This window comes from Gorilla gorilla, chromosome 11 (assembly GCF_029281585.2).
Source record: "Gorilla gorilla gorilla isolate KB3781 chromosome 11, NHGRI_mGorGor1-v2.1_pri, whole genome shotgun sequence".
NCBI classification, from domain to species: domain Eukaryota; kingdom Metazoa; phylum Chordata; class Mammalia; order Primates; family Hominidae; genus Gorilla; species Gorilla gorilla.
The window spans coordinates 73194330-73216167 of NC_073235.2; the positions used below are offsets into that span (position 1 = coordinate 73194330).

The window sequence follows — 21838 nt, forward strand, 5'->3', positions numbered from 1 at the left end:
CAGGTGATCCACCCGCCTCAGCCTCCCAAAGTACCAGGATTACAGGCGTGAGCCACTGCGCCTGGCTTGCTTTCTGCATCTTAAAAACACATGCTAACAAAATAAGCACAAAATATTGTCATTGTGGCTGAAATAATAATCATTCTCGGCCAGGTGGAGTGGCTCACGCCTGTAATCCCAGCACTTTGGGAGGCCGAGGAGAGTGGACTGGAGGCAGAGGTTGCAGTGAGCCGAGATCGCGCCATTGCACTCCAGCCTGGGCGAGAGAGAGAGACTCCATCTCAAAAAAGAAATTACTCTAAAGTGACAGCTAAGTTAGGAGAGAGGCCCAAAGGTATCCAAAAGTCATGAAATCCAAAACCAAAGAGCAGTGCCCTGATTTTCGGCATCTATTCCAGATAAATTCCCATTTATTACTGTTAGATAAAAGTAAGGTTATTGAGTAACTGAAAAGGGGCTTCTGTTACAGAGGCCAGGTTTTTATATTTAAAACAGAACGTTTAAGCCAGGTGCGGTAGGTCACGCCTGTAATCCCAGCACTTTGGGAGAAGGCCGAGGTGGGTGGATCACTTGAGGCCAGGAGTTTGAGACCAGCCTGGCCAACATGGTGAAACCTTGTCTCTACTAAAAATACAAAATTAGCCGGGCATGGTGGCCGGCATCTGTACTCCCAGCTACTCAGGAGGCTGAGGCATGAGAATTGCTTGAGCCCAGGAGGTGGAGGTTGCAGTGAGCCAAGATTGCACCACTGTACTCCAGCCTGGGTGACAGAGCAAGACTCTGTCTCAAAAACTAATGATAAAATAATAAAATAGAATGTTTAGATTAAATAAATATTAACCTCAACCTCAAAAATGTCTCAGGTTTAAGAGAAGCTCACTCTCGGGCTGTGAGTGAAGGGAAATGAAAACAGTCAACACTGTTAACATGAAGACATCATGTGATATATGAACACCATCATGGGCTATCTCTACAGGGCTTGTGAAAGGCCATGTTAATCAACACAGTGCATCTATCACATGCCTAATAACTGCTTTCTTGTACAGGTAAAATTTAGATGGTTAACTTGAAAATAATTACACATACACACAATTAAGTAGTCTTGTCACATAGCATATAATGTTAGAATTCAATTTTTGTGCTTTATTAGTATGAATTTTATAATGTAGGGATTGGTGATATTCTTTTCTGAAACTGGAAGGAATTTCATCAGTCTGGTGATTGGTTGTGCTTATGTCTTCCTTGGTCAGAGAAGCAACAGTGAGAAGGAAATTCTTCCTTGGCTTGATGGCATGTAGCGTTGGCAGATACATTAAGATGTCAGGAGGACTAGGCAAAAAATTGGCATACATTGAGACAAAACACATGCAAGCACACACTCTAAAATAATTAAATACCTAAAATAGCTGCTGGAGAGAACAGAAACAGCTACACCAGAATGGCAGAATGCTCCTCTCAAGAGACCTTCCTCCCAAATCATCTGTGATTTTAAAAATAGCTATCCTGATAGATTATATATTGTTGAAGATAACAGACTTATGTTGTTTGTTGAATATTTTACTGGAAAAGATCATAAGAGGTCATTTCGCCCAGACCCATTAGTATAGTATAGAGATTAACCACTGCTTCCTCCCAACTCAATATTTGAGCCACCTCCCATTTACAGAGCAGTGCACTAGAATGGTAGAAAACCAAGGTGTATCTGTAATTTTATGGATTTGGATTACACAACCCTCAAAAATATTCAGGTCAAAATTGCTAAAAATGCAGTTTTAAGGTGATATGGGAGAAGGAGAGATTAGTTGAGAAAGGAAAAGCTAAAAAGACAGTGCTGTTCAGTGGGATGTGGCTCCTGAGCACTGAAAGTGGCCAGTGAGACTGAGGAACTAAACTTTAGATTTTAATCAGTGCTATTTTAAATGTAAATAGCCACATGTGGCTACTGGCCACCACATTGGGCAACAAAGTCTTACAGGATGTGAGATTTGCACTGAGCTTGAAGGAATGATAGCTAGGAATTTGGTAAATATAGAAAACGACAATTCCAAGCAAAAGGCCAGTGCTGGTGAAAAGGGCACAGGGATAGGAAAGCATCAGTCATGGCCCAGTGAAGATCTGATATATGGTACAAGTGGATTGAAAGTGAGTAGCGGGTTAAAGTGAAAGATAAGGTAGTAAGATTGAAAACTGAGCAGGATCTTGAATGCAAGCCTAAAGAACATATAATTAATTCCATATTCAATGGGGGAACCATTTAAGGTTTTTTGAGCAAGATAAAAATATGAGCTGCTTGGTATCAGTGAAAGATAACCATCAGATAGTAAGCAACATGAATGTGAGGGGTGTTTTGATTCCTTATTGCTATATAGCAAACCACCCTATACTTAGTGGAGTAAAACAACAGCCATTTCATTGTGCTCATAGATTTTCCGGGTCAAGAATTTGGACTGTGCACAGAGAGGATGGCTCATCTCTGCTCCATGATATCTGGCATCTCAGCTATGGTGGCTCCAACAGCTGGAGGCTGGATCACCTGAAGGCTTCTTCCCTCACATGTTGGCTCCTGGGCTATACATTGGTTTGACCTTAAAAGGTGGGACATCTCAAAGGGGGCCCACAGGTCATAGGTAAATTCAAAGATTTTCTGATTTGCAATTGGTTAAGGAGGCGAAGCTTCATCTAAAAATTTGGAATCAGTAGTAAGAATGTTAGCTCTGGCTTGTGGGTGTGACCTCCTCGAGGCCCCTTAGGAAGAAATCTGAAAAAAGGAACAGTGGTCAGAGTTCAGTCCTCAGTTCCCCCTTATCTGACTGAGGTCTGCATGCCAGGGGATCCATTTTGTGGGGTTCCAGGTTTCTAAAATCAACTCAAGGACATATATTAAGAGGTGATTTTTGCCAGGTGCGGTGGCTCACGCCTGTAATCCCAACACTTTGGGAGGCTGAGGCAGAAGGATCACGAGGTCAGGAGTTCAAGACCAGCCTGGCCAACATGGTGAAACCCCGTCTCTACTAAAAATGCAAAAATTGGCCGGGCATGTTGACAGGTGCCTGTTAATCCCAGCTACTCAGGAGGCTGAGGCAGGAGAATTGCTTGAACCCAAGAGGCAGAAATTGCAGTGAACCGAGATAGCACCATTGCACTTCAGCCTGGGGGACAGAGCAAGACTCCATCTAAAAAAAAAAAAAAAAAGGTTATTTTTGGTTTCTACAGGGAACCAAACATTCTTATGACTCTAACTTCCTTGGCTGTTATTTTAAGCGACAATTACATTCTCGCTTATCCAATTGCTCATTTACTTCTGAGCTCTAGCCAGGTGCCTGGATTTACCCTTAAAGGAACTCAAGGTTTTCCTTTATTTCCATGCTGGGGGGGTCCCTACTCCATCTCAATACCATGATATGTGTCTTATCTCTTGACAACTATGAATATAGGGCTGGGACTTAGGACCTGTTACATCTGTCATAGAAAACCCAAAGGTACCACCACTGTGCTTACTAGTAGGAACAGCCAAAGCACAGTTCTTGCCTTACAACTGTTTACTTCTGCTTTCCAAATTTGGTACGCTGCATCTGATGGGTATGATCTAAATATTATATATGGAACCCTAGCTGCAAGGGAATCTGGAAAATACAGTTTTTTTGTTTTCTATCTCAGAAAGAGATTGGAATAGCTGAAATGAACCAATCCAAATATCTGCTACATTTGCTAATTATGCAGTTGCTTCATGTTAATTCCTAGTCTCCATGCCTAGACCCTCACTTCTCCTTTACGGCCAAAAACCAATGTGCTCTTTCTGCTCACTGCAAACACTAATTATGGTTTAGCCAGTCTGGTCCCAGCTGTGATGGGGTTATGTCACTCGACCAACATTTATTGAGTTCCTACAATGTGCACTCCCTTGACTACCTCTCTCTCACATGACTCCCAAATCTGTCTCCAGCTTCACTTTTCTCTAGAGTTCCAGCTCTGAATTACTAACTACCTCCCTGATATCTCCTCAGGAACGTCCCACTAGAGCTTCAAAATAAATACATGCCCAGGAAACACCTCCCCTCTTCCCACTTTCCAAACCAATTTGTCTTCCCACGATTTCTGATTGGTGTTTTTAAATTGGTTCAAGTTCAAACTCACTTCTTGGCAGAACTGTGAATCAATTAAACCTCTTTTCTTCATAAATTACCCAGTCTCAGGTAGTTCTTTATAGCAGTGTGAGAATTGATTTATAACTTTGCCTGTGCATTAGTCTATTCTCACACTGCTATAAAGAAGTACCTGAACGGGCTGGGCATGGTGGCTCACGCCTGTAATCCCAGCACTTTGGGAGGCCGAGGCGGATGGATCACGCAGTCAGGAGTTCGAGACCAGCCTGACCAACATGGTGAAAACCGGTCTCTACTAAAAATACAAAAATTAGCCAGGCATGGTGGCACATGCATGTAATCTCAGCTACTCAGGAGGCTGAGACAGTTAAATCGCTTGAACCAGGGAGGTGGATGTTGCAGTGAGCCAAGATCGCGCCATTGCACTCCAGCCTGGGTGACAGAGCAAGACATCTGAGACTAGGTAATTTATGAAGAAAAGAAGTTTAATTGATTCACAGTTCTGTGGGCTAGATAGGAAGTATGGCTGGAAGGTCTCAAGAAACTTACAATCATGGCAGAAGGCAAAGGGGAAGCAAGCATGCCTTACCATGGTAGAGCAGGCGAGAGAAAGCAAAGGGGGAAGTGCTACACATATTTAAACAACCAGATCTTGTGAGAACTCATTACCATGAGAATAGCAAGGGGGAAGTCCACCCCCATGATCCAATCACCTCCCACCAAGTCCCTCCCCCAACAATGGGAATTACAGTTCGACATGAGATTTGGGTGGGGACACAAAGCCAAACCATAGCAGCCTATAACATCTTCCTCCCTGCCTTTAAAAACCCTTAACTGCAAACCATCTGGGAGTTCAGGTCATAAGCTTTAGCTGTCCAGTCCTTTTTGCTTGGCATCCTGTAATAAATGCCTCACTTCTCTTGCTGCAATCCCAGTGTCAATGTTTGGCTTTGCTGCGCTAGGTGGGCAGACCCAAGTTCAGTTTGATAACAGTAGAGGTGGCACGAGTCTGAAGCTGGGCAGCTGTCACTATGGCTTCCCAGGAGGCAGGCAGCTTTCTGATTCCACAATCTCCTGATCCTGGCGGGACCAGCAGCTCCCTTGTCAACCTAAGTCTGTGATGTGGCACTGGGAGTCATGCCTGAAAGCTCAGTAGCAATTCTGTTTCTTCTGCCCTCCAGTCATTCTGTAAGACATTAATTTTATTTTATTTTATTTTATTTTTTTTTTTTTGAGACAGAGTCTCACTGTCACCCAGGCTGGAGTGCAGTGGTGCAATCTTGGCTCACTGCAACCTCTGCCTCCCGAGTTCAAGTGATTCTCCTGCTTCAGCTTCCCAAATAGCTGGGACTATAGGTGTGCACCACCATGCTCAGTTAATTTTTGTATTTTTAGTAGAGACGGGGTTTCACTATGTTGGCCAGGCTGGTCTCAAACTCCTGACCTCAGGTGATCCACTTACCTTGGCCTCCCAAAGTGCTAGGATTACAGGCATGAGCCACTGCGCCTGGCCTAGACATTAAATATCTTATAAGTCCCTTTCTGCTTAAACCAGGTAGAATGGGTTCTGTTCACTGTAAATGAGCCCTAATGACATAGTAAACAAGAGACAAGCAGAGATTCTGGTGCAGGTTTAGAGCCTCTTGTAGCAGTTACCTAGGAGAACCTTTAAAAAATAACAAATGAGAAGGGCATCAGGGAGCAGCCATGAATAAAGCCTAGAGAAGGAGAAGAGAACAAAGGCAAAGGGGGATTGGTGCTGGTGCCCTGGAAGGGAGGATCTATATCTCTGTGATTCTGCAGGGAAAGGTGCAGAGGAAAGAGGACAGATCCAACTTGAAACTACACCATGACACTGAAACACAAATAAAAAGGGCATTGCCTCCTGAAGACCAAAAGGCCCACAGGTGAGACACTTGTCAGTCCTAAAGGATTTTAAAGAGATGATCTTTTCAATGGAAATGGGGACAGACACCTAATATTAGTGTTAGTCTATTCCCAGCTGTACCTCTAAAGATACTGGACTGATATTTATCTATATCCTTAAAATTGGTGCCTTAAATTTTCCAAGGTAAATGGCCAATTCTGTGTGCCCCCTGGTGGCTTGGGGCAAGGGGTGGGGGGAAGAAAAGAGTACTCTAGAAGTGAAAGAAAAAGTCATCATGGATCTGAACTATAATCCTTGAGGTCAAGACCCATATTTCTCTTGGGTAAAACCAGATAACAAACATCTCATGTGGGACCGACATTTTCACCATGAGGCAAATAATAAACAACCTGTAATGTGACCAGTAAATATCCCAGACTTCATATTTAATAATTCCACCACAGACCGACATACGTGTTTAATTGTTTTTCCAATAATAGAAAGAGATTTGCACTCACCCAAGGAGGCACTCTAATCTGACGGTTAAAAGGTTGCCCTCTGGAGTAACATTACCTGCACTCAATTCCAAGAACAAGATGTGGGATCTTGGGCAAATTACCCATCTATAAAATAGAGTCATTGAGAGGATTCCATGAGACTCCATGTTGTGATTGGTAGAAGCAGCATGGTCATCCAGCCACATGGTCAAACAAGCACACTGGGTGGGAGACAGCACGCAGGCTGTGGCCCCCAAAATACCACTACCAACAAACCAGAGCAAACCCATGACCTCACCAGCATGCGTCTCTCCGGCCTAAGTTAGCCAACCCCCGCCTCCATCTAGGGGTGCTAGACTTAGAGGGGTGGAAATGGGGGGTTCAGACTTTATTTGCATTTCTTGATATATGACAATGTTTTTCATTAAATCTTTGTTGGGTTTGTATCCAAAGTAATTCTCCTATATATTGATGCATGTTTTATTTTATTGCTATAATCCAGATCAAATTTCAAGATTTTATATATGTGAAACATTATTGCTCGGCCTAAAAGAAAGATTTATCACATTCATTTCTTTTTAGGAAATAAATGCCACCACAGATGGGTAACAGTACATGGAGAATCTTTTCTTTCAATACTCATGTTCCCTAGAAAAATGTTCACTGGAAAAATGATGAAGCTGGGTGTGGTGGCTCACATCCATAATCCCAACATTTTGGGAGGCCAAGGCGGGAGAATCACTTGAGCCCAGGAGGTTGAGACCAGCTTGAGCAACATAGGGAGACCCTGTCTCCACAAGAAAATAAAAAACAAGTTAGCCAGATATGCTGGCACATGCCTGTGGTCCTAGCTACTAGGGAGGCTGAGGTGGGAGGATTGCTTGAGCCCAAAAGGTAGAAGTTGCAGTGAGCCAAGATTGTACCACTGCACCCCAACCTGGGTGACAGAGAGAGAACCTGTCTCAAATAATGTATGTGAGACTCAGTTCTTTCACTCTGTGATCTCAAGGAGCCACGTTACTTCACTGGGCCTGTTTCTTCATGAGTCATAGATAGTTGCCAGGCCCTTGCAGCCAACAGTATTCTTCCCACGATTGTGGGACCCACCTGTGCTCCCCATGACCTCTCTTTTCCTCAGTGCTGGATTCTAAACTCTCTGAGCGCGCAGTGACTGTTTGTCTCAGGTCCTCTGCAGCAGCTGGCACTGTGCCTGTGCTCACCTGGGCATTCTTCCACCACACTCAGTAAAGATTTGGTTTCTTGTGCCTAGAAAGAAAGATAGATGACAGAGCCACAGAGTACAAAGCCACAGTACTGTGAGCTTCTGCAGGCACCTGCCATGACCTTGAGTTCATGCCTTATCCATGAACCTGCCTTGATTCCTTCTCACATCAGGTGGTACTTGCTACAGGGTCATTTTGAAACATGAATATTAATGACTAAATAGGAAAATATACACTTAATAAAGGAATTTTGGCACTACCTTTTCCTAACATATGTCTCTTGTAAGGAGGCCTTGTCTGTACCTAAAGATCATTCGTGTCCATGGCAGTACTGTTGAAAGCAACTGTGCGTGTCTAAGCAGGTTTACCGGAGGACCTCCCTGCCATGGGAGGCAGATGTCACCCAGGACTCCTCCCTTTGCTCCAAGTCACGGCACCCACTCTCCTTACCTTTTTTTTTCCTTTTTTTGAGATGGAGTCTCGTTCTGTTGCCCAGGCTGGAGTGCAGTGGCATGATCTCGGCTCACTGCAACCACCGCCTCCTGGATTCAAACTTCACCTGCCTGAGCCTCCCAAGTAGCTGGGATTATAGGCACCCACCACCACATCTGGCTAATTTTTTTGTATTTTTGGTAGAGATGGGATTTCACCATGTAGGCCAGGCTAGTCTCGAACTCCTGACCTCAAGTGATCTGTCCACCTCCACCTCCCAAAGTGCTGGGATTACAAGCATGAGCCACTGCACCCAGCCCTTTCTCCTTACCTTCTTATCTGAGGGAATACAAATGGCAGCAGAGTGGAAGAGAAGGTGGGATTTAAACGTGTAAGGCTTGAATGTGATCAAGTAAAACACAGGACAAGACTCAGCACAAGCAAGTGTATGCGGCTGACCTGCCACAGTTTCCTACTGCCTTTTGAATGTGCGACCACCCCTTTCACTCCCAGCAACGACTGTGCCCTTGTCCTTTCAAATCAATAAAGAAGCAGCTTCTCCTTGAGTTTGTTTCACTCCCCCCAGGTCAGAAGTTATGTGCTGGGGCTATACTTGCTTCACCCCAGGCTGGGAAAAAGAAGTTCCTCTCCTCATTAATGGAAACACCCACACTCCACTGCAAACGGCCAGTTTCTAGGCTCCCTACCTACCACTTCCCCCTTTTTACCAGGTCCTAAAACACAAACACAACTTTTTTCTTGCCCTGCTATCTGTTCTCACTGCTTCTTAAACTCGAATCTTCTGCCTTCTTCCCCACCTCGGCTCTGCGAATGGACCCTCAAGGCTTCCTCTCCAGCAAATAGACTCTTCCTGTTGCTCACCACGCAGCCCTCTCCACCGCCTTCCCCAGCCTGGGCAAGCACATTGGTCTTGCTCATCCTCCCACCCCTACTCTCTGTGTTTTCTCCTGCCTCTCTCACCCTTTTTTTCTTGGGCTGCTTTGATGGCTTCTTTTCCTCTGTTCATCTTATATTTGTGCATTCCCTCCAAATCCTGTTGTAGCTTTTCTCTACCTGTTTGATCTCCACTCACTCTTATGAGCTCACTTTTTCAGCCCTCCCTACTTACCGAAAGTTCATGAGTCTTCTCTTTAGCCTTGTCCATCACACTCACTGCCACTGCCGGCATTTACAGCTTTCTGCAGGCGTTTCTTCACGAGCAGCCAGCCAAAATCTTAGATTCAACAGCCCACCCTGAATTCAGTCCTTCTGCTTAACTCCCAACTGTCTCTTTTCCTTGTTCTCCTGCTTTTGTCAGCAACTGAGCTATTCCTCCTGCCGCACAGGCTAAAACCTTGGGGTCCTTTTGATGTTATTTTTAAACAGCTTTATTGAGATAGAATTACATACCATATTGTATCATATAATTCATCCATTTAAACTATACAATTTTTTTAGTATATTCACAGAGTTGTATAACCATCACCACAATCGATTTGAAGATATTTTTACCCCCACCAAAAAGCCTTACCCATTGGCAGTCATTCCCTCTTCCCCCACCCCCAAGTCCCTGGCAGCCACTAATGTGCTTTCCATCTCTGGATTTTTCTATTCTAGACATTTCATATACATGGAAACATACAATAGGTGACTTTTGTGACTGGCTTCCTTTAGCATGTTTTCAAGGTTCATCCATATTGTAACATGTATCGGTACTTCATCCCTTTTTATAGCTGAATAATATTCCTTTACATAGATGTATCACATATGATCCATTTATCAGGAGATGGACATCTAGGTTTCCAACTTTTGGCTATTATGAATAATGCTGCTATGAACATTCATGTACAAGTCTTTATGTGGATGTGTATTTTCCATTCTCTTTGTATCTACCTAGCAGTAGAATTATAATTCCATCTTCAACATTTCGAGGAATTGCCACATTGTTTTTCAATTGTTTTCTGTACCATTTTACATTCCTATTAGCAATGTATAAGGGTTCCAGTTCTCCACATCCTTACCAACACTTACTATCTTTTCTATGATCTAGTCATCCTAGTAGGTGTGAAGGGGTTCCTCTCATTGTGGTTTTAATTTGCTTTTCAGTGATGGCTATAATGATGTTGGGTTTCTTTCATGTGTTTATTGGCCATTTGTATATCTTCCTTGGGAAAATGTTTATCCAAATCCTTTATCCGGTTTTAAATTGGGTTGTCTTTTTACTGTTGAGTTGCAAGGGCTCCTTTATTAGATATATAATTTGCAAATGATTTCTCCAATTCTGTGAGTTGTCTTCACTTTCTTGACAGTGTTCATTAAAGCACAAAAGTTTTAAATGTGGTGAAGTTCAATTTAACATTTTTTCTTTTGTCATTTGTGCTTTTGGTGTCACATCTAAGAAGGTTTTGCCTAATTAAGGTCATGAGGATTTACTCCTTTTTTTTTTTTTTTTTTTGAGATGGAGTCTCACTCTGTCACCCGGGCTGTAGTGCAGTGGCATGATCTTGGCTTACAGCAACCTCCGCCTCCCAGGTTCAAGCTATTCTCCTGCCTCAGCCTCCTGAGTAGCTGGGATTACAGGCATCCGCCACTATGCCCAGCTAATTTGTTGTATTTTTAGTAGAGACAGAGTTTCACCATGTTGGCCAGGCTGGTCTCGAACACCTGACCTTGTGATTCGGCCTCCCAAAGTGCTGGGATTACAGGTGTGAGCCACCACACCCAGCCTCCTTTGTTTTCTTCTAAGAGCGTTAGAGTTTAACTCTTACATTTAAATCTATGATTAGAGTTAATTTGTGTGTGTGTGTTGTAAGGAAAGGGTCCAATTTCATTGTTTTACATGTAGATATGCAGTTGTCCCAGCACCATTTGCTCAAAAGAGAAGTCCTTTTGAGTGTCCCCTTTATTTAATGTCTTATTCCAACCTGTCACCAACTTTTGCTCTTTTTCGCCTTTAAAATGCTGAGTCAGCCTTTCACTACTACCACCAGTTCCCAATCAAAACTTTCACCATCCCACACCTAGGTAACTGCATTTGCATCTATCCTTCCAGACTCTGCAAGCCAATCCTTCTAGGGAAGAAGCTTTCAGAAATGGAATTGAACTCACATTATTTACCTGCTCAGGAGGAGTTCCTACTATAATGTATACAGCATGGGGGCAAACTCCGTGTTCTGACTTCTCTAATCTGGCCCCACCATGTCCACACCAACAGATCAAAGACCCCAAACTTCATCGTTGTTCAACTTTTCACTGAAGTGGAATTTTCTTTCTTCTGCTGTCCCTTTCCCCTTCACCTTCTTCCTTTCTTTGCACTAAAATTAACTAAAGTTAAAATTCTGTAGGTCCTTAAAGTCCTCCAAACCCCAGCTCCCTGATAAAGCCTCCCTTGACCACCCCAGTCCTCACCAATCCTCTCTGACTTCCTACTACATTTGTGTGCTCTGTGGCACCAGTCATTACGCAGATGACATTGGTACACACAATTCCACTCTACCACCCAACATCAATGAGCATTTATTGAGCATCTACTGAAGCTCACAGCGTTGTGCAGGCAGGATACATATCATACAAATGCTGTTCCCTCCTCCCACCAAATGAGGGAGAATTAGACGAGATTTTTAAAAATTCCTCCTAGTTCTACAACCAGTATTGTATACTGATCCAATTTGGAAGTTTAAGTTTAAAATTAATTCAAGGATTCCAGTTGAGGAAATGGTCCCACTTCCTTGGAAAGTAAACTAGCTCGGTCACCAGGCTAGGTTACCCGCGTTGTAACTGCTTGTGACTGACTACTCCACCGTATTAATGATGAAGTGCCCCCGACTTGAGATGCAGGCGTTAGGGCATCTGTGATTTGATCTGCAGCTTAAACTGGGAGACCACTCCAAATCCTCAAAGTTAACTTTGAGTATCAGATTGCAATCCCTCCCCCCACCACCATAAAAAAAAAATCTTTCAAATTGAAGAGGCAAAGTTTGATCCTTTCCTTGTTGAGAGATGAGAACAATAGCAGCTTTCTGCTCTAGCACAGCTTCAAAAGGCTGCCGAGGGACTGCTCTGAGAATTCTTGGTTGTAGATGACTGAAGAAATGCATGGGCAGCCTCCTGCGATTCAGTGCCGCATTAGCACCGGGGAAATTCTGTCCCCACCCTCCCAGAACCTTTAGTATAGCAACGATTTAACTAGGCAGATATGGGCAATTGCAAAGTTGAGTCTCCTTGGCAAGGAGGGGGGAGATCCAGCCGATTAAGCAACATCTTACTGTGAAAGGCCAAAGCATTAAGAATTTGCTGAAATGATCTAAATAATATCTAGATTTTTAAAAAATCAGCTTGAGAGGGGTGACTCTCTGGTTGGATTTATGCCAGAGGCATGCGTCCCTTCTTGCTACAAGAAAATGCCCGAGGCGAGGTACCAAGCTTGGGCTGGAAGTAGCAACCCCTGAGTTAATCCCAGAGCGCGCAGAGCTGGTCCGTCCCCTGCGCAAGTGTCACTGCGGGTTCACCTACCGGCCTCTTCCTCTCGCAGGTGGCATGCAGTCGGCGCTCGCCGCCCGCCCGCAAAGAAACGGCAATGCAAACTTCCCAGCCTGGGAACCCCGCTGCTTGGAGAGCAGCTCCGCTGTGCCAGCCGCCGCCTGGAGACTGGTATTCAACCTCCCCGCCCCCCGCCACGGTTAAAGTTTGCTCCACATTCGCAGCTCCCACCCCACCCCCATCTCCGCCCCGAGGCAGGAGGACCACATAGGAGTTCCTGGGTCCACCGTGCGCAAACACACCCACCAACAAAAGAAAGCCCATTAAATCTTCCCTCCTGTGAACTCGCGCCCCAACGGATACCTCTTTGAACTGACCCCCGCCCCCGCAGCCCCCGCGCTGTCTGGGGCGCGCCTGGCCCTCCCGGGCTTACTCTCTCCCCGACAGCTGCGCACTTTTGCAGCGCGCTCGGTCTTTGATGTCTCTTTACATTATGGCAGAGCAGCCACACGCTCTTCCCGGGCGCGGGGCTTTGTGTAATGGAACTGACATTTGGCCTTGATACCTGTATCTCTTGGTGATTACAACAAATTTCTAAAATAAATATTGTACTTTGATCTCCCAGCATTGCATTTTTAATGGACGCTCTCAACATTACTTCATTAAGAACTTTTTCCAGGAGCTCCGAGGGCCAAGGGGGTTGGGGGAGACTAAACAGCTATTCAGCAAAGCCTCTCTCCAAACTTCAGCTGGGGCCTGGGAGGACCGGAATCTGGGCGGGTTTTCACAAACGGAGATGAGGCCGAGAGCAGCCAACTGCGACCACTCAAGAGAGGGCCTTCTGTACGCTCAGCACAGTCCTAAAGACCTTGCGTATATTAACTCTTAAACCTATAGCCACTCTACAAGGGGTGCACTATTGTAACTCCCATTTTACAAACCGCAAAACTGAGGTACACAGCGGCTGAGTACCTTGCTTGCCAAGGTCACCAACTAGAAAGTGGCAAGGCGGGAAAAATGTCTTCAGAGAGTTCGGACTCCGAGCTTTCAACCACCAAGCCACTAACTTTGACCCTGTTGGCCCACTGATGGTTTAACTGGCTAATGGGGGCGTCTTGGAGAAAAAGCTAATTCCCATAACTATGGAGATGTGAAATGGCTTTTCTGGCCTTTTTGGGAAAGTAGCTATCAGATTCAATAAAAAGGGCTGCCTTCCATCCTGCTTAGCCCGGCCCTGCCCGCCTCCCTGGGAAAGGGGACTTCGAAGATCTCAAAGAAGCTGGAAAGGAAACCAGCGCTAAGGAACCAGATCGCTTCGAGGGTGCGAGCATGTGCAGGCGCGAGTGTGTGCCAAGGGGCTCCCTGGCCTCCGACTTGCATCCAGGAAAGAGCTCCCTCGAGTCTCACGCTTCTCCAAGACTCAAATCCTGGACGGGAGCGTGGGAAGGAGCAGGTTGGCCAGGCCTCGGATGAAACCACTAAGCTCTCTCCCCTTCTCCGCTCCCAGAGCAGCCGACCTCATCTTCAGAAGCCAGATCCGGTCGGCCAAGTTGTGTGGTCGCCGCTCGCGTTTTAGAGGGGACAACTCGTTGGGGGAGAAGGGGGCGTGCGAGTGCAGGATGTGCGAGGGACCCATTGTATTTGGGTCGCAAGCAGCCCACCCGTCTTGAGTACGATATTCTCATTCCGCAGGCGCGCCCTGGGCGTGGGAGAAGGTGGGCCCGGAGGCATCGCATCCCCGACCCCTGATGGAAGTGCGGAGGGCATCCTTATACAGTCCAGATTCCGAGTCCGTTGTAGTTAGGCTAACCTCTGACGCTGCATCGGGAGATAGGTCACCCCGTCCGTCCCGGTCGCAGTGCGGTTCCCGTGAGGAAGACGGGCAGAGAGGCTGGACGCGAACTGATTAGGGACTCCCCCACGGCCGGCGGCCTGGAGAGTGGAGACTGTGTCCGACGGGAGGTGGGTGGGGGAGAGGAGTAGGCCGAGCTCCGGCGGCCACTCCGCAGTGCGCTCTCGCGAGCCGGGGCCGCGAGGCCTCCAACGCGGTTCCGCGCCCCTAATGCCCCAGGGCGGTGAGCACCCCGCGGTTCCCCGCCCGCGCGCCCGGGAGAGGCGATCCCGGGGTCCGCAGTGCCGGGGCAGGACGCGCCCTGCGCCCTGCGCCAGGAGGAGGCAGGTGGCCCTCCTCGGCAGGAGGTGAGCCGCCAGGGAGGGATGGGGGTCACCCAAGCCCCTGCAAGCGCGACCCTGCCCAGGGCAAAGCACGCCCCGCGCCTGGTGAGGAACTTTTTCTTTCCAAAGGTGACAGGAACAAGTCTGTACTGACTTTTCTCCCGCCTTCGGGATCCTCTCTCGTATGATTTGTGGTTTGTGGGACCACCACAACCAGGCTTCCTCGACCGCGCCTTTTTTCCAGTAGTTCCTGGTCTGCCAGGCTTGCGAGAGGGCGCGCTGGCTTGGCGGGGCTCCGGGCGAGAAATCACCAGCAGCGCTGGGGCTTTCGGCCCCCCACAGCCCAGCCCGGGCCTCCTGGGCGTCCAGGGTGGCCTGGGGAGAAGGGGGCGGGACAGCACAGCTTCTTCCCCTCGGGTGGGCATGACGGGTCGCCTTGGGTGTCCTGCCAAGCTCAGCTTTGAGGGTATGCGCGGCGCAGGTGTTTTTCCCAGGTCCACTCTGCGAAAGTTGTGGCCTGAGGAAAACTGCCAGGTCGCCAGCGGGAACGTCACAGGAGAGCCCCGGTCGCTCGTCAGGCGGGCGGCCCTGGAGCGTGCGCACCACCCAACGCCGCGCTGGGCGGCCGCCCGGCCCCGCCCCAGGTCACAGCCCTGCCCTCGGCCCCACCGCGGCGGGCGGGGGACACGCGGCGGGCCGGGCGCTGTCGGTCCCACGCCCCACCGGGGATCTCGCTTGGGTCCGCTGTGTGCGCGGGCGGGTGCGTGTGCGGCGAGGGTGCAGGGTGTGCAAATAAATACAGGGGAGAGTTACACTCTTTGCCGTCTCAAAGTCCGGCGCCTGGAAGCCGAAGGCAGATTTTTCCAGAGATAACAAAGACACTTTGTCACTTTGGGCGCTGCGTCGGTGCAAATCTTTAATTGCAAGTGTGTGTGTGTGTGTGTGTGTGTGTGTGTGTATGTTGGGGGGGGGCGGGAAGTGTCTCGAGCAACCCAAGCGCAGGTCTCCAGGCGGCAAGGCCCCCTTTGATCAGGAAAATCCAATTATTTGTGTATATACATTTCCCACATAGTGATTACTTCATTAATTGTCCCGCCTTTATCTCCTCCCTTCCCATCCCCCCTAATAATCAGTTCTTTTATCCAGACCAACAAACACACCATAGGAGCTTTGTGGATTCAAAGGATTTGCTTTCGCTTCTGAAAGAGCCGCTATTCTTTGATGATTGGGTAGCGGCAAACTTCAAAGCCATAAATCTTCCCTCTGACTGGCTGGCGGCCCAGCAAAGTCCTTATCAAATTCTTGGAGGTGATCCTGAAGCGCTCAGACCGCGCGCGGGGCGAGCGAGCGGGGCGCGGCGAGGGGCGAGGGCGGGGAGGGCCCCGGCGCTCAGAGCAGGCGCCAGGGAGGCAGGCTGGGCGGCCCTTCGTCCTCGCCTTCGGGTGTCCATGCCTCGGCGGCGGCGTCCCGCTCCGCAGCCAGGGGCCTGCAAGCCGTAGCCATGGCCGCGGTGGCCGTCCTCCGGAACGACTCGCTGCAGGCCTTTCTCCAGGTCAGGGCCAAGCCCGGAGGGGGCGGGAGAAAGGTGGAAAGGGCCTTGTCCGGATCTCTCCTGGTACTCCGTGCACCCTGAACCTCAAAGGGAACCCCGCCGATGGGTGCAGCTGGAGCCAGGCCTAGGGGTGCCCACGCCAACTTCACACCTAATCCGGTGTGGCCTTTGCTGGAGGGACGCGTGGATCCGGAATTGTTCGGAGGTGCCCGGCTGGCCGAGAACAGGACCGGAGCTCACTCTGCTGGGCCCTCCTGCTGATTTCAGCCTGAGGCGGGCCAGGGAGGAGCGCGAAGGCAGTGAGGACAAGAGAGCTTAAAAGATGGGAGGGAGAGCGGCTGGGCGGCGGGGTTGTGGGTGTTTCCCGACTCTTACTGACCACGGAGCCGGGAGCGGCCCGTCGGATGCCTCCCCCTCCCACTTCGCGCCTGCTTCCTCTAAGGCTGGATGGCGTCTCAGTGCACCAAGTAGTTTAGCAAGAAGCGCTCGCGGGCCCCACGTTCAGGTAGCGCAGGCACCAAAAGTTTCCCTCGGCCGGTGGGTGCGTGCGTGGGGTGCGGTGGCGGGGGAGGGACGGCCGGGACGGAGGAGGGGCGGCGGTATAATAGCGGGCGTGGGGGCGGCGGGCTGGCCCGGAGTCCGCGCTTGGAGCTAACCTTTTGTCTCTTCTCCGCCCTCCCTTGCCGCCTATGCAGGACCGCACCCCCAGCGCCTCCCCGGACCTGGGCAAGCACTCGCCCCTGGCATTGCTGGCCGCCACCTGTAGCCGCATCGGCCAGCCGGGCGCGGCGGCGCCCCCGGACTTCCTGCAGGTGCCCTACGACCCCGCGCTGGGCTCACCCTCCAGGCTCTTCCACCCGTGGACCGCCGACATGCCGGCGCACTCGCCAGGCGCACTGCCGCCCCCGCACCCCAGCTTGGGGCTGACGCCGCAGAAGACGCACCTGCAGCCGTCCTTCGGGGCTGCGCACGAGCTTCCCCTCACACCCCCCGCCGACCCCTCTTACCCCTACGAGTTCTCGCCGGTCAAGATGCTGCCCTCGAGCATGGCGGCTCTGCCCGCCAGCTGCGCGCCCACCTACGTGCCCTACGCGGCGCAGGCCGCGCTCCCGCCAGGCTACTCCAACCTGCTGCCTCCGCCGCCGCCACCGCCCCCGCCGCCCACCTGCCGCCAGTTGTCACCCAACCCGGCCCCCGACGACCTCCCGTGGTGGAGCATCCCGCAGGCGGGCGCCGGGCCGGGGGCCTCCGGGGTTCCGGGAAGCGGCCTCTCCGGCGCCTGTGCCGGGGCCCCCCACGCGCCCCGCTTCCCCGCCTCTGCGGCCGCTGCTGCTGCGGCCGCCGCCGCCCTACAAAGAGGCCTGGTGTTGGGCCCGTCGGACTTTGCGCAGTACCAGAGCCAGATCGCCGCGCTGCTGCAGACCAAGGCCCCCCTGGCGGCCACGGCCAGGAGGTGCCGCCGCTGCCGCTGTCCCAACTGCCAGGCGGCGGGCGGCGCCCCCGAGGCGGAGCCGGGGAAGAAGAAGCAGCACGTGTGCCACGTGCCGGGCTGCGGCAAGGTGTACGGGAAGACGTCGCACCTGAAGGCGCACCTGCGCTGGCACACGGGCGAGCGACCTTTCGTGTGCAACTGGCTCTTCTGCGGGAAGAGCTTCACGCGCTCGGACGAGCTGCAGCGGCACCTGCGGACTCACACGGGCGAGAAGCGCTTCTCCTGTCCCGAGTGCGGCAAGCGCTTCATGCGCAGCGACCACCTCGCGAAGCACGTCAAGACTCATCAGAATAAGAAGCTCAAAGTCGCTGAGGCCGGGGTTAAGCGGGAGGACGCGCGGGACCTGTGAGCCCTCCCGGAGGTGGACCCGCTTCCCAGCACCTCTGCGGGAGATCCGGGGACCTGTGGGCAGCTGGCGGAGGGGAGACTCAGCAGACGGACCCTCTCCGTTGCCTGCCTCCCAAAATGGAGCCAGGCTCCCAACTTCCTCTGCCCTCGGACATAGGGACCCAGTTCCCAGGAGCGGGGAGGTAGGGTTGGGGCTGGGGCATTTGGATTATAATTGGGAGCTCTGCCTTACGCCAGGGCGGTTCCAAACTCTAAACCGTTCCCACCGTCAGGGAGACCTACAGTTTTGGGGGACCACCCTGGGCTGGCCTTGTATATAGGAAATGCTGCTGAATTGAAGCGAAAGGAACTTGGGAGATTTGAAACAGTGCTCGGGTTTTCGCTAGGACCGGTTTGGGCTTTGTACAGGTTATTTAATAGCTTTGTTAAAGATAATTATAATAATTATAACATTAATAAAAATGTTGCTTTTGTCTTCAGCTCCATGCAGAGCTACAGCATGATATGTCTCTGTAAAGTGATCAGCAGTTGCAGCGTGAAAATAAATACTTTAACTCAGGGGTCACTACAGGAAGACCCCGCTGAGCCGGTCTCATTTGATCTTTTCTTCTTCTGGGTGGCTGTGCTAAGCGGTCGGGTTTCCCCGGGAATTTGATGGTTCCTATAGTCTGCCTGTGTCGGAGGCTTCTTTGGTTTGGAAGGATCTGGGCAAATGTGTTGGGTTCAGGAATGGACAAAGGCAGGCAATTCCGTTTTGTGGTAAAGAGGTAGGGCAAGATTTTCCAATCACAATTTGAGTTTCTCTTGCAGCCTTAGGATTCACCCGAGACTGTTTCTCTTCCAAGTTTGTTTTTACCTGACGAATTCCCTGTGGCTTTCTATTTGTTGGTACTCTCGGGACAGGTCACAACTATGCTGGTGTTAAGAGAGGTATTAGAGGCGCCAGGATCTGTTCACAGGTGAGACTTTGTGGAGAGATACAGAGAAACGGGACCCTTGTTCAGGTTGGTCTTTGCCTGGGAAAGAACCAAGAAGATAGTTTCCCAGACGCCACTCCTGTATTTCAGTCCCGTCACGATACCCAGCGTTGTCTTGCTTGTTTTCTTTTTAATCTTGCGATGGACGTCTTAACAAGTCTTATTTCACAGTAACCACCCAGGAATTTCTGGCTAGGCCAGGACGTTTAGTTCCATTTTGTATCTGAATTTTATGATGTTTTTAATCATTGAAGTAGTCTAAGATTTTCTCAGGGAAGAGCCAGGAATACTCATGGTTTGGAAATGTGGAAATAGGGTAGTTTTTGTCTAGGTGCCTCGCCTTTCTCTAAAAGTTGAAGTTTTGAAGTTTACAAATGTTTTATCAAGTGTCTTAACTCCTTGATATTTTCTAATATTTGAGTTTTTAAACCTGTAACTGAAACTTTTATCAGCAGTTAAATCTTGATTTAAGATTAGCAAAGAACAGAAAATGTTCTAAATTTTATTAACATGTTAAGCTAGCATCATTAATGCCAAATTTTAATAGAGCCGAATAATCTTTTCATGATAGTTGAAGTGTGTACAAATTGATAGGATTTCACAGTTTACAAACTGCTTTTACCTTGCCTTTTGTTTGAAGTCAAACTGAAGGATCAGTTCTTAAAAGCTTTGAGGGTTGTTCTTGAATTCTTATACGAAGTAAAACACAAATATCAACATAATTCAGATGAAAATTACTTTTATACTCCTAAAAAATGGCATTTTTATTCTGTAACTTGGGACAAGGTAGTAAATGAATATTAGATTCATAGTGGCAATATACCTTAGAATAAGAGATATTGGAACTATTTAATGACTAATTAGAATGTGAGTCTTCATGGTTCTTCACCTGGGAAGAGGAGTTTGGGTTACATTTTCAAGGGTGTGGCAGTTTTGCAAGCAATAGTGATAAAGTTGCTAGGCAGTAATATTAATATACACTTAAATATGTAATCTTAATCAAAATCATTAGATCTAAGTCATTAGATCAAGACTACACATTTTGATGTCTAAAGCAATGTGAAAAGTTATAGAAACTCTCACCTTTCTCTAAAAAGTTACAGAAACTCCCATCTGAACCATGCCCTGGGATCAACTATAGATTCAGAAAAGGATTTTTGGAAAGTGGTGAGAAAGAGGAATCCTTGTTAGAGAGTGAAAAGACCAAGGGCTTTGGACTCAAAATTTGAAATGATTCTTTCATCTGAAAGAATGACCTTGGTAGAGAAAGAAAAATGGCAATTTAAAAATGAGTCTACTAGCTATTATTGACAGAGCCAATCATTTATTTAGTATCCAAACAGAAGATGTGTTGAAGATAAAGTTTTCTTATAATTTTTTGGTTGTTAAATATATGGAATTTAATATCTAAAGAAATGAGATATTGGAGATAGATAACTTTGTGGTTATTAGAGAAAAACAAAATAAATATATATAATTTTTTAAAGTAGAATAAAGTCTTATGACAAAATAACTTTATTATGGTTTTACTTAATTGCACCTGCAAATTGAAAAAGTATGGTCTTTAACTTGGTACAGCTGAAAGGCTTGCTCATTGTACCACTGCAAATCTGATAGGATTGTACCACTGCAAATCTGACAACATTAAAAAAGTAGGCAGCATTAAAAAAGTAAGTTTAATCCACCAACTTTATTCAAGGTTTCACTTAAAGATCCCAGCACACAATTCAATTAAGTTTAAAAAACTTATTGAAGAAAATATGTTAATGATTGCCTCAAATGTCAGTAGGCATTGTAGATTTTAAAGCAACTGTTTTATTAGCATGCAAATGTAATGTACAGTATTCTTTTAAAATACTAAAATTCGTGATATTATTTTAATTTTAACAATTTTTGAACCATTCTGAGCAAGAACTTGGAAACATGGAGAAATTGAAATATCAGTAAATTAGTTAATTTAGAAGCACGTGTTTCTGAATTTATTAACACTGTAGTTACCTGCTTTTCTCAAGAAAAAATTGTGCAAATATACTCTTAACTGATCACTAGTTTTAAATAGTTCTGGTAATGAATGAAATTAAATTACGTTAAAGAAAATACAACTGTAATCTCCATGTTATTTTCTAGTTTCAACTAGTGTTTAAATCTTATGACTATATTTTTGGTTTTTTTTGTTTTTTTTTTTTTTTGAGACGGAGTCTCACTCTGTCGCCAGGCTGCAGTGCAGTGGCACCATCTCGGCTCACTGCAACCTCTGCCTCCCGGGTTCAAGCAGTTTTCCTGCCTCAGCCTCCTGAGTAGCTGGGACTACAGGTGCGTGCCACCATGCCTGGCTAATTTTTGTATTTTTAGTAGAGACAGAGTTTTACCATGTTGGCCAGGATGGTCTCAATCTCTTGACCTCATGATCCGCCCACCTTGGCCTCCCAAAGTGCTGGGATTACAGGCGTGAGCCACCGCGCCCGGCCGTATATTGTATATTCTTTTAAATTATTTTACTTTAATCAAACAAGACATGCCAATTAAAAAATTAATCTTGCCAAGCATGCCTCTTGCAGAAACCTATTTGAAACAATGACATTTGTAGAAAAGTCAGTTTTTTTACCCCAAGCTGTACTATTTTTTATTCTAATATTGTGGGGTTTTAAGTATTAGTTGAAAGCAACATCTTCAGTGTTTTCTATTTATTTCAT

The 21838-nt window shown here is 47.8% G+C and overlaps 1 protein-coding gene, 1 long non-coding RNA gene and 1 pseudogene across 7 annotated transcripts in view; 1 reads left to right on the plus strand and 2 right to left on the minus strand.

Annotated features, from left to right (window-relative positions):
• LOC134756653 (uncharacterized) overlaps nucleotides 1–12778 on the minus strand; it is a 95233-nt gene extending 82455 nt beyond the window's left edge. For all 5 annotated transcript variants that reach the window (XR_010129607.1, XR_010129609.1, XR_010129608.1 and 2 more), the window contains exon 1: nucleotides 12635–12778. This is a non-coding gene — a long non-coding RNA (uncharacterized lncRNA). The remainder of the gene's footprint in view (nucleotides 1–12634) is intronic.
• A 323-nt stretch (nucleotides 12779–13101) lies between these two features.
• On the minus strand, nucleotides 13102–15320 carry LOC101137796 (uncharacterized; annotated as a pseudogene).
• A 454-nt stretch (nucleotides 15321–15774) lies between these two features.
• On the plus strand, nucleotides 15775–20457 carry SP5 (Sp5 transcription factor). 2 transcript variants are annotated; one of them, XM_031008767.3, is made up of 2 exons: nucleotides 15775–16328; nucleotides 17024–20457. In XM_031008767.3, the coding sequence occupies exons 1-2, from the start codon at nucleotides 16278–16280 to the stop codon at nucleotides 18167–18169; spliced, it is 1197 nt and encodes a 398-aa protein (XP_030864627.2). In that variant the 5' UTR covers nucleotides 15775–16277; the 3' UTR covers nucleotides 18170–20457. The 2 variants fall into 2 exon arrangements, with proteins under 2 accessions (XP_030864627.2, XP_055236237.1); XM_055380262.2 differs by lacking the exon at nucleotides 15775–16328 and adding an exon at nucleotides 16349–16833.
• Nucleotides 20458–21838: the final 1381 nt, after the last annotated feature.